General features: G+C 38.1%; 1 protein-coding gene across 3 annotated transcripts in view; it reads right to left on the bottom strand.

Annotated features, from left to right (window-relative positions):
* The window catches only part of SORBS2 (sorbin and SH3 domain containing 2), an 86095-nt gene that overhangs the window by 29837 nt on the left and 42850 nt on the right, over window positions 1–13408 (bottom strand). For all 3 annotated transcript variants that reach the window (XM_010145092.1, XM_010145094.1, XM_010145093.1), the window contains one exon: window positions 317–369. In XM_010145092.1, coding sequence (XP_010143394.1) covers window positions 317–369 — 53 coding nt within the window. The remainder of the gene's footprint in view (window positions 1–316; window positions 370–13408) is intronic.

Raw genomic sequence — 13408 nt, 5'->3', positions numbered from 1 at the left:
GGGAAAGAGCACTGAAAGCGCTGCAGGCACAGTTCAAACGGTAGATGGCTGCAGTTAAGGCAGAGGCTCAGGGATGCTTGTGGCAAGACCCAGAGCACAGCATGGCTTGTTTTGAATGGAAACAGTAAGTCCTTGTAAAACAAAAGTAAAATTTACACTTGAGTATTAAAATACGAGCACCCTCTCCACACATCTCTCTGTTTTGTCAGTAGCTCACAAGGTGAATGTTAAAATCTGACTCTTTGCAACATCTGCTGGTTTCAGGTCACAGGCTGTACAACCTGTGTCCCCTGAAATCACACCCTGTATTTCTTACCTAGAGGGCCTGTCCAGGCCTTTGTCTGTTGAGTAGTGATGATATAAGGAAGTCTGTGAAAACAAATATATGAATCTATTACACGTCTGTATTTGAAAACAGGGTGACAATTTCTGCTTATCATGTTTGATTATGGTTTGCGACTGTGACAAATCCTACAAAACCAGGCTATGATGATTATCATCCCGGGCATGCCAGCACAGATACTGCGGTATTTCATGAGAATAGTTGTGCAGTTTTGAAAAAAGCATCACTAGATTTCATTTCATATTCTACTTCAGTAATGTTTTTTCTTTTAAAACTCAGCTAAATAATGATCCAAAGTTATGCTTCTCTATACTCATTTCAAAAATAGATACAGAATAGCTGAAACAAAATTTTACTATAAAAACATAAAAATCTGAAAATAATTCCTCATGCAAAAGCAAGGTCTGCAGAGCTGCTTTTCCCTCCCAGTTACTCACCAAAATCCCACAGTCAGTTACAGCCAGGAACTTTTGTAAATCCCATGACATTTGTGGCTAGTTGCTGACCACCTTACATTCCTGGCACGAACAGTTCTTATCACAGAACATTACCTGTTTCTTATGAGTTTATGGAAGTAGCTCTGCATGAATCCTGGAAGATGGAATGGAGTATTGCTCCATAATTTTATTATTAATACAAAGTCAACCTTAACTGACTGTTAGTTTTAAACCAACTGTTTCATACATTTCAAGCCTGCAGTCAGACTTAACTAATCCTACAATTCCGGTAACTAGATATGAATCTAGAACAAAATTCATCGTCCTTGGGATAATTCTTCATGGGTAAAAAGCAGCGTGGTTCAAAAGTTAAACTTGTTTCAAGTTCCTGGTATGTCACTTCAGAGCTAACCTGATGGACTGTAAACAGAACTGTCATACAGATTTGTAAGTTGTTGGAACTATTTTTCTCTCTACAGAAGCCTTCTAGATTTTTTTCTCTGAACGGAAAGATTTTTATAGAATTTTCTCTGTGCAGGACTGCAGCAGTAACAGCACTCATGTCCTGTGTAAGTGCTTTTTTTGGTTAGACATTGTATTTTCCAGTAATTTGAATTGCAAGTTCATGAACAGGACTTCACCCAGATTTTTTTAATTGACACTTGTGTATACTCTAGAAGGTTTCACCTGTAGTCTAAGAATATTTGGGAACACATTTCATGGGACTTTATACTTTAAATGACACTCTAGAATAACTGTTTAAACTACTTTTACAGGTGAGGCACTATAAAGACAATGTAAGTGTTCAGTTAGAGTTCATTTGTCAGTAGGCCTGTACCACATACCAAGTGGTCCCATCAGGACACTAAACAAAGATTTAATTCCAGGATTATACTGAAATTTATTATACCATGAGGCAGGGAGAACCACACAAACATGATACAAATGTGATGCAATACGGAACAATACTCTCAGACTCTGAGTAGTTTTTAACTGTAGTTTAATTTATATCACATTAAAAATCAGATTAAAAAAAAATCCAGCTTTTTGGTAAGAATAGCAGCTGAGATGTAAACAGTTACAACAGTTAGAAGATATCAATAAGTCAAAGACTCTAAAGTTACTTTCCAGAGCACATAAGTCCTCTATAACTTATTTAAGCTGACCTCTGCATAGGGTTTCAAAATGTTTATCGTTTCTAAATGGAAAGTTCTTCTGTGGACAAATATACAAGTATTCTGTGATGCTGCTAATTAACTGCTGTTCTCACTGGTAAGTACTGTTACGTTCATAAGCTCCAGTTTGGATCAGAACAACATGCTGTATAAACAGAAACACAGAAACCCTCCTCAAGTGAGATTACAAATGTGGGATAAGTGGTCTATAAAGATGAAGATACAAGCGCACTGCAACAACCAGTAACATAAACTTGACCACTAGAAATGGCAGAACGAGGTTCCCGATACTTCTCTCAAGCCATTCTTGGCTAACAATGTAAAACACTGTGGCAGAACTAGTTCTAACATGGATTTCCAGTAGGCTAATATTGTAACTAGGAAGCATGTGCTCTAGAAGTGATGCACCTCTGCGGGATTCTAAAGTCTTTTTAATATTCTGTCTCCACATTAGAGGCAAAGCTGAGGCAGTTTCTCTGCTGCTGCTGCAATTCTTACCTGAGGGATACTGTTAAATTGTTCCTGACAGAGCTCGATTAGACCCAAGACCTCTGAAACTGCTTCCAAACAATAAACATGATTCTATCGTAATATGCTACATGGGTCAGTATGGTAAATATTTTGTTTTATACTAAAATGGGAAACCAAAAGAAGATATTTGCTCTTTTTTCTCATCCTTATTTTTCCACTGCTGGACTATCATGGATTTTTTCAGGTTGTGGAAACTGATGCTCAAGTTCTGGCAACATACAATTCTGCTTCAGTGACTTAAGCTATGGGCAAAAGAGGGGAGCTAGAAATAAAAGCTCCAAAATTTCCTTTAGTGCTACGCTAAAAAAAAAAATGGGCTACTTGTCATGCAGCCATCTTCAGCTCATCCAACAAAACCTCCAGTCACATTAGAAGAGACATGATCTCCTCTTTTCATCTGCATCCCACAGTGCGTGCACTACAGTAGGAAGGAGAAAGAGGTATTAAAAAAGTATCAATGGCAATATGTCCGCCTGCTAGGAATTACTATTGAGTTTGTTCTTTATAAATTAACATGTCCTCAAGCAACACTCATCAGCAATTTCCAGCCTGCGTATGAGAAATCTTCACACAATCTGGGAAATAGCTGTTACCGAGAGGAGCAAGGTGAGGTAGTGGGACGTAGCCCTTGTTCTCAAGAACAGGGCGGTGTGGATTGCTGATGTCAGGAGGATGGCCTTCGCAGTGGGGCAGGTCTGTTATAGCAAAACCCTGCTGGAAGAAGACTACAAACATTACTGGTCACGTGCCCAGCTTCTCCCAGTGTTAGGTGTTTTCATCCGTGAAGGTTTGCCTCCCTCATAGAACGACGTACCCCTTTCCCAAGCGGCTTTCTGTGTGGTGGTGCTCCGTGCACACTTTTTCCATAATGGAACAGTCCACAGGAATGTGGAATACAACCAAGTTTTATCACAGCATCTGATTTTTATTTGCTAAATTTGCTAAAACCAACCCATTTTTCTGCAAAGAAACGTGAAGTTATTCTTTACAAGTTTCATTTTCCTAGCAAACACGGGTTTCAGAGATCGGGGATTTTTTTAAATCATCCCTCACTGCATTGTTCTAAGGTGATAAACAAAGTATGACACTTTAAAATAAAAACTGATTTGCCGATTCAAACGTGAAGAATGGAAACAGATAATTCTTGACTGTAATCTTGCTCGTGAAGTCAATGGATTTAAACATTAGAGAGAAGGGGTACCGTGAAACAAAACCATACCATCTGCTCTACCAAAGGAGTAAAGAATAAAACCTCCTTTCCACGGGCAGATTAAATAGAAGCCTGTGTTTTGGAGCCAGTTCTGTTATGGAGGTGTCCTGAGGATCATCAGATATTCTCAGACAGACAATAAACCTGCTATTAGCACTTATTCCATATTTGGAACGCGCATGGGGCTCATGATGAGTGCAGTACTATTCATGTATTCTGTCTAGACCAAAAATCATGGTATTTGGTTTTTTAAAATGTATTCTGAAGAAAGTATTTATTCCTGAGACTGTATTGTTTATACAGTTTCTATTTTCAAGTTTTTCTTTACATCTTCTGAAAGCTACTTTATGACAATTCTCCCACCACTATCCAACTTCAATGATTATAAGATAAATATCTATTATTATGAGGTTTGTCTGCAATAAAACCATAGAAGCCAGCAGTAGAGTTGCTCACACCAACAGGTGACAGCACAACTGCAGTTCTCACTCTTATGCACAACAGAGTGAAGCAAAGGCCTCAGGTCTGTGTGCTTCCCTACGCTACCACAAACATTGAACGTGCGATGGAAAATGTCAGAGCTTTATTGCAAAACTGACCACAGCTATCAACCTCATCTTGGCTGACCAGTCATCACCATGGTGCGGTACCAACAGAGGAAGGAAACTCAGGCCCACAGGAGATCTCTGTTAGAACTGTTGCACGAGGTGATACAAACATTGCAGATTAATTGTCATTGTGGGGTTTCTTGGGCAGGTGCCAACTCCTTCCATTAAAGCCTGGACCAAGACCATCTGTCACGTGATACTGGCCAAAGAGCCATGAGGCAGTGACTACTTTCCACCACCTGTAATGGCTCCAGGGCTATATAGACCATGATGCAAATCCCAAGGACAGCGTAGATCCCCATTGTCCCCTATGGAAGCTAATGGATAAATCACACAACTGAAACTAAACCCGAGAGAACCTTATCCACAACATTCCCTGGGACATAAATAGTGTGTTAGTGATCAACCTAAGACAGCAAAACTGGCTGCTGGGTTACTCTATGGCTTTTGCTTTCTGTCCTTTAAGGTACTCTTATCACCTTGAATGTAACTTGCCCTTTCGTCCTTTCTTTGATGCCTTCTTTGAAGTTTTTTTTCTATATGAAAGACACTGTATGTTGCACGTTCTACAATACTAATTTTTATCATCAGCAAATGTTGTTATATATAGGCTGTGTGAAGTTTATACCTTCTACCCACAGGTAGAGCCACACACGTAGGGGAAAGCCGAAAGCAAACAGTGGATATGTTTGGGTTTTATGGCCAAGAGTAGGTACCACTGTTTGTAGCTGTGCTATCAGCTCTTGGGCATTTACTGACACATGGTCCCTCCAAGCCAATTCCAGGTAGCCCAGTAGAACGCATCTCCCCTACACCCCCATCTCCAAAGCTGATTAGGCATTTTGTAGAATATTCAACACTGCCCTACATAGATAAAGGTTGTCTGACAAAAATAATTAAATACTGGAGACAACCACCCCAAACTGCCAAGCACAGGCTTTGTGGAATACTTTGATTTGGTTCCACTCAAAAGAATTGACATATATTTATAACTAAGCCAATATTTTAGCCATTTCCATGCATTAAGGCTGTAAAGGTGACTGCAAATGAAGTTAGGAAAACTAGGCAAAAGTTACAAACAGGCTTGTTCGCATGATGGTTCTAACACTTTAGCAAGTTGTTTTGAATATTACCCCCCGCCTCAAAAAATATTTAATTTGCTGTACTTGTGAACATGATTTATCATATTCAAAAGTTTAAAAAAGTTTCAGAATAAAAGGTAAATGTTTTTGTAAACTGAACAAAGAGAAAACCAGTATTACTTAGTAGTCTATTTACCCAGACCTACTAAATATGATAATATTTCAAATAATCATGGTAGGGCATTTAAATTGTCTTCCTCAACAGATAAAGCACTATCAAGTATTAGTGAAGGCCTGGAAGCTTATTGTCTTGGAGAACTGGGCCCAAATTTCACAACCATGTGGTTTTTTTCCCAGATTTACAGAGCTTAAAATCAAACCAGAGTAACTTGCAAACAATTAACAATTAAAGGCTATAATTTACGTTTAATTTTTGGAGACACTTTGGAAGATGAGAGTGAATCACGAATATGAATGAAGTAAAGCCACTACATGAAGTAAAGCTGTCATTACAGGATTCACTGACTTGCCCCAACACTCTAAAAATGGGGACGGAGGGGACGAGGAATGAAAGCCTGTATCTCTCCCACTCAGAGTAGGGCAATGACAGCCCACTCCCTGATCTTGATGCATTTTATTTGGAGTACTGACAGTGACTGTCAATCCTGCAGTTATAACATTACAATGAGATTATTAATTGCTGTTTTACCTGATTATCAATCTTAGACATAAATATTTAATTGGAGAAATGATAGTTTAGCCAAAAAGGCTTTCACTTGACATATGGAATTTGCAGTTAGCTATTTTAATAAAAAAATACTGCTGTGCTGATGTATTAATTGTGTCTGAAAGCAATGCACTTGCCCAACTCTGAAGAAGTGGGAATTTGTCAAAGAGTTAGAGACGTATGGGCTGTTGTGTAATTCTGAGTGTTAATCTCTGAGAAATTTTGGGGATAAGGACTCACAGTTCCTAGGACAATAAGATCAACATCCAAATGCACTAGTGATCTGGAAAGATATGAAGACAAAGATACAATGATTGTGCATTAGAAACATCTCACAGCTATCAGAAGGAAACCACCGATTTTTTTACAAACTTAAGTCATAAATGGTGAGTGCTCCAACCCGTCTTCCCAAGAGAATCATCTGAACAAGAATCATTCATTTACCTCATTGGAAACACCAGAAGAACTGTCGTGAACATAGTCCAAAAGCTTTTTAGGTGGCTGCATCATAAAAGCAGAAGTGTAGAGATGAAATGGAGTAGAATCAATGGCAGCAAGGAATGAAACGTGGAGAAGGTGACACAGTTAGAAACTAAGTGTTGACAACATCAGATACAAAGAGTGACACATACGTGTAGAAAGGCAGGAAGAATGTGTTTCAGTGTTTTTTAAATTATAAGCAGCTTAAGAAAATGTTAGTAACTTTAGGTGGTAAAGTTTAAAATTGAATCAATAGTAACAGTTTTGGATACTGATGAGACAGAAGAGTGTAAAGCATCACAGTTACATCCTGCTGGGGAAATCTCAATGTATCTTATCTTACAGGACACACTATTCTCAGGTTTTCATTAGCAGTAAAACACTGTTAACATATTTTTAATCATCAGAAGGATGTATCTGGACTGTTTCTGCCCAACTAGAGGGTGGAGTGACAAAATAGCCTGAATGGCTAAATAAAGTAGATAAAAGGTAATCAATGAAAATGATTACATTGTAGATACATTGTAGACCACTGGACAACAAATTAAACCCATACATATTCAAGTTATTTTATTTTCGGGTGGTATTCAATGGGTATTTTTAAAAAATATTATGATTAAAAATGTAAAGTTTTCCAAGAATGTGTGTGGTTTGCTTTCTCCTCTGCTCTCAGTTTTTTTTTGGCTTATGGCTAGCTACAAAAAGGGACTAAGGTACTTGGGTGCCAGAGTGCCCTCCAGGGCCCCATGTCAAGTGCTCAGGCTCCTCAAATATCCCGGCATGTCAGTAACTGGCATGCTGAGGGGGTGGAGCTCCAGAGAATTGCTATCTAGCGGGAAAAGATAAGAATGGGAATGTTTCAAATCCTGATACTCTCAAGCTCAAATGCCATGCCTATTTGGGATTTCCTGCATGTGGGCAGGTGCTCTTGGTGTTTGCCTTTTCTTTTTTCCTCCAGCCGTCCAGGATCCTGGGGAGCTATGAGAATACTTAACCAGGCAGAGGTTTACTTCCCTCCTTCTTCTGAGGGCATTTGAACTGCCATCTTCCACCTGTCTGGAAAGTACTCTAACCACCACGTTAGACTTTTTACTGGGAAGAAGACATTTGTTATCCTTTTTCCTAAAGATGTTAGAGGGTCAGGAAAGAATTTGAGCTCCATGGAGGAGCTCCAGAGAGGGTGTGCGCAAAAGCAAGAGCATGTGCATCTCCAACCTAATTGTTAAGGCACTCTGCAAGGAGGAAGTGAAACCTAGTTCTCAGTCTTACTTCGAGGACAATGTTACTCTTTTCACACTCATATAAAATATACAAATAGCCTTTGTGGCTTACGTCCAATTAAGCCTGTGGTATTCGCAGAATAATTGTGAGTGCCTAGGAGACCAAAGGAGAAAAACTGAGATATCTCTCATCTTCAGGTGTTTCAACCAAATGGAGCTTTTCAGGTTTATAATTTTAAATCTAAATGCTTGCAGTAGGACTAAGGTAGCATGTTTCCCAAGTCCTTCTTTTGGACCTGGCTATTTGTGAAAATCAGAGCAGAACTGAAGTCTGTCTGTTCAATCAAGCAGGTATCCAGCTTGAAAACAGCACACCGGTATCTCTGTGTGCTGTTCAGGTACAAAATACTTATTCTGCATGTATGCATATAAAAGAGGGAAAAAAGTATTTACTGAGATAGGAAATTTGTATATGGCGGCATGCATGTAAATTTAGACACATTCCTTCAAGCAAAATACATGATTCGTAACTTAGAATCCCTGATGCAAACTGACACGTTTTTCTGTTCTCAAAGATTGTTCAAAAATAATTGAGCCAAGTGCAAAAGATTTAGGGAGACTAGTAAACATCCCTTTTTAGCACGCAGTTTATCATGTTTTTAAATATTTACACACTATTATTTGTCTAATATATAGTCCATTTTAAAGCCATTAAAGTCACTGCTCTGGCAAGTTAAGGGTCTATTTGAAAAATAATGGTTATATGCATGAGATGACTTCACTGACCTTCCTCAAAAAACCCCCACCATATTAACTTTACTAGCATATGTTTGCTGAATTTGGTAGTTTGTAAATTCCTCATTATAAAAATATTTTCTTTAATGCTTAAATATTAATATTCTATCCTCACTTACCGGACGTCCAAACTCCAGTTCTGAAAAGAATTTATACCAAGGTTCGTTTTCTAAATCTATGTCATCTGGGTTTATGCGATCAGTCTGGAGCAGTTGTGAAGGCAAAGGGAAGGAAAAGGCACACACTGATCAAAGTGCTAGAAATGCTATGTCACTTTAACAAGAAACACACACAAACACAAAACAAATATGGGGAAAGGAATGGAATAAAATCAAAGAATGAAGATGGTATTTAAGATAGAGAATATTCTTGTTCAAGAGCTGTTACTCACTGGTAACTTTAATACTTTTCGTTTTGTTGCTGTTCTTCCAATGACTGGAAGATGCGAACATTTTAAAATTACACTTTTAAAGCTAAGGGAGCTCTTTGACCACTTCTGTAAACATCTCTGCATTACTTAAGAACATTTAATGCTACTAAAGATTCCATGTTAAGAAGATGGCTTAAATAGGCAAGAAATTGCGCATCTGATCAGCAATAAAGACATATTTTTATCAGTATTGCCTTTGGTCATTCCTTTTCTTCTCACAAAGAGAAGATCTTGCTGTCTTGAAGCAAGCGCTGAGCAGAGATAAGCAACATGCATCAGGCAGGCACAACTATATTAAAAAGCCACTTCAGCATATGAAACGGTACTGGTATATTTTAAATCCTATGCTCAAAAAATAGGGAATAAAAAATTATGCATTCCATAATATTCACTTTAGCAGTATTTTGTTATACTTTATCTCCCACAGCATTGTTAACATAATGAAGGATATTTATCCACAGTGAAATACATTGTTTTCATCTGAAAGTTCTCACAGCAAAGCGATAAAGTAGCAACTGAAAATACCAGTAAGAAAATTCTTCAATGAACAGAAGAATAATTGACAGATTTATTCAAGCAGCATGAAAACATGACAGTGCAAAACAGTAGAGCTCCCAATGGGCTCTCTAATCAACTGTAAACTTGGCTGCATTAATTATTTTCTAAATAGCTCCAGTGCCTTTGTAGGATCTGATGTAAGCTGTCAAGCAGCACAGAATTACAGTGAACTGTTGGCTTAAAGACATCTGAAACAAAGAAAGCCTCTTGTTAAAGATATTTCTGAATTTAAAATCTGATCCTCCACAACTGTACTTATCAGAACTTAGACACTAATTACAGTGAGACCTAGAAAGCAGTCCTCAAAGGAGAAGACAGGGTGCTGCATGAAGAATGATACTGGTGATGAAGCACGTAACACTTCTTCCTCCTGAGTCAAGCTGTCCCCAATGTACCAGAGCAATCACATACAGCTATTTCTGTTTTCTGCAAGAGACAACGCCAGGCCCTTGACCATTTCAGGTAATTAAATATCTTACGGCACTTTTCTTGCTGCCTTCGATGCTACTGGAACAGACTGCCAGCTTTGCTCTATTGAAAGGGCAACAACCTTTTTGAACTACCTTGGTGCTCACGTATCTATGAGCTGTTCATATAACATCTGGACACCAGCTGTTGTTTTATAGATTTACTGTCACCATGTCCCTTTCAAGTGCGGTATCCCTGTGAACAGAGTGGGAAGTGAAAGCCTGCTTGCTGTGCTCCATAGCAGAGTTAGGAAGTGAAGCTGTGGTGGAGTTTTGCCCTTACATTTCCTCCATCCACATCCATAATTCAGCACTACTAATGACAATTGTTTCAACTCAACTATACCTACCCAAATCTTTAGCAGAAAAACACCACTGACATGGTCATGAACTACACAGTAAAGATTGGTGACCTTAAGAGAAACTATAATTGATTTAAGAAAAACATATGTAATTCTCTCCTACAGAGAGATGAAGGCATGAGGGCAAAACCCGACAGATTCACAATGCAGAATATAATTTCATTATATATCAACTTGATTCCCATTACAGAGAATGCTTCATGTATTCAGAGTTTTTTCTTACCTTAAAAAACCTCCACAATTTAGACCTGGATAATCTGAGAAGACAGTACTAAACAATTGCTTTTTAATACTTTCTCCAAACTACGGTACAGAAAGCTGAAATAAGTTTTTATCTTTATATTGGAGCGATTAATTAATTTTCACAGAAAAGTTAATATCAACAATTGGGTACATCTACATTAAACAAATAGATAAATTGAAACACACACAGTGTTGAAATTGTGGGGCTGTTGGCACTACAAATCCAGGCCTACAGACAGGAGTTGTTTGGGTAGTGGGCATCAGCCTTGGGAGCCTCAAGGTCCCCTGGATAGCAGCAGCCCCACGCCTACACATTGAGGGACTGGTGTCCCTCCTTGCAGGGAGCCAGAACGCACCGTCAGACCACCTGGGCTTCCACCCAGCTGGCCAAGAATATAAAAATGAGAATGGGGGAGCCAACTTCCATTCATATACTCTTGCAACTACTCTTGAAACCTGCAGTTCACTCTGAAAAGAAAAAGCTAGAAATAATGTATTTTGTAAAGTTTCTAAGTTTTTGAGTTCTCTTCATGTAGCAGTGTGCAAATAAAATGAGAGCATAAGAAAGTGTGTAAAACTTACTCCATGCACACAAGTCCTGCTTTTATTTACAGCTGGAACAGCAGAGGGCAGCAAACAAAAAGAAACCGAGCACAACAGTCCGCAAGTTCACCGCTGCCTGGAAGTTCTCAAGAGAATTCTGCATTCCCACGATCTATCCACAGGCAATTGATACCGCTTGGCTTTTGGATTCAGTTTTGCCGATGGACCTTTTTCTATTATTTCCCCTTCTAAGAGACTTAAAACGAACAAATAATTTGTACTTAAAAACCTGAACTTGGCTTGGTCGCACAAAGTATCTCTCAAACTGCTTGAACTGAAGGTAAAAGCAATAAATTCCCTTTTTATGACTTGTCAGTCAAACCAAGTCATGTCCCTATACTCTATCCTTCCTTGACTCATTTAGTAATGTTTTCTTGTGGAAAATATACTGCAAAAGATCATTAACTTCACTTTTGCCGTTTGCATCAGGTGGTCAACACAGCCCTGTGTCAACATACTCAAGTATAGAACACTGTCATTAAAAAAAATTACATCTAAGGTGTTGCGTGCAGATTTGTCTGTGCTGGATTAGATATACACAAGTAAACATTCACAGGTAAGAATCAAAAGTATGCATTTAAACTGGTGAGTCAAACAGTTCTTATAATATCTGCACAGTCAAATTAATATTTTGCATTTACAGCTTCAGACACCACGCTGAAGCCTCTCCAAAACAACGGACTGAGATGTCTGTTGTAAGTTTGGCTTTGCCATTTTATTAGCTCTAAAGAGTTTGCTTTTGCTTTTCATTTTCTTTTTTTTTTTTTTTTTTTTTTTCTTTTGGAGTACTTTTAAATACCTGTTGTAGCTCCAAGTCTACTACCAGACTGACTTGGTATCTCTGTATCTTTATGAGAAGACATAATTTTTTAATGCCATATTGAACATACCTATATGTAGAAATTCTGATTCCTTTTTGAAACACGCTCAGAAAATGTGTTTAGTTGATGGAGTGTTACTCAAGTAACTCAGCTAACAGCAGAATATTCTGACAATCAGCTTGAGATGTCACAGGCAAACAAACTTGCATATTCTAAAGAAAATGTCAAAATTCCTGCTACAGTAAAAAAAAGAAAAAACCCCAAACCCAATGGATGTACATCACGGTGCAAGCCCAGTCTATTTCTGGTATTTGTCAGAACAGTAATGTTTTTTAATTCATTCTGATCATTGAATGCTCTTGCATAAAACTCAGTAGAAAATTTGTATACTGAACATACATAAAACCCCTAAAACCTGTCAGTTTTATCCGAGTAGCACATGTGTACTTTCATGCTTAGTCTAAGACACCTAATGAAAATAAACGCATCTATTGCTTGTTCCAGTTTTACAGTCTTTCCTTGCAGCAATGATAAGATTTTCCCTTACTTGCTTCACTGCAGAAATAGAGAAATGTACATGTAATGAAGGAATTACTTCACATGTACAAGGTTGAAACTAGTAAAGAGTAAAAATTTAACTTCATATTCATAAAAGTAAAATGGAATTATTACACTGCAATTTACTTGTTCACTGAAAGTAAACATCCATTTTAGGAAACAAATCCATGATTCAGCTGATACTAGAGAGAAAGAAGAGTGTTTTACTGAAGGGCAAACTTCTTTGGAAATGGAAACATACATCCGAACAACTGACGTACCACCTTATCAGTGCTATGCTATGAGAAGAAACGGTGATGTTTCATGGGTTTACTGAAACAGGAAAAAAGGAGCCACTCATCACTGCCTGGAAGACAGCATTAGACAGCTTAATGCTACTTACTTTTCGTTGTAATTTCAGTGGACCAGTCCCAAGCCCGTCCTTTTTGTTTATGTTTTATACTCTTGCAAGTTCAAATTACAGGAGAAAACCCATTAATTTCCTGTTTCATGATAGAATGCTGCTACATGATACTGCAGCTTCAAATTACACTCACCTTTTTATATTCATAACAAAGATAATCATCTATCCCTAACCAATCTACCCATTTAATGTTTATTACTAGGTCATTTTTTTAGGTTTATTATTTCTCACATACTTTTGACGTGCTGAATGAAGACCTGCAGAATATTTCTGACTAAATGTTAGTTTTACATTGAATCCCATGTTATTATATTCTTGCCAGTCTCCACATTAACCACAACTGGTTCCAAAGAAG

This window comes from Buceros rhinoceros, unplaced genomic scaffold (assembly GCF_000710305.1).
Source record: "Buceros rhinoceros silvestris isolate BGI_N320 unplaced genomic scaffold, ASM71030v1 scaffold15811, whole genome shotgun sequence".
Taxonomy (NCBI): Eukaryota; Metazoa; Chordata; class Aves; order Bucerotiformes; family Bucerotidae; genus Buceros; species Buceros rhinoceros.
The sequence above is the reverse complement of the archived record's forward strand: the minus strand, read 5'-3'. Positions and strand labels throughout refer to the sequence as shown.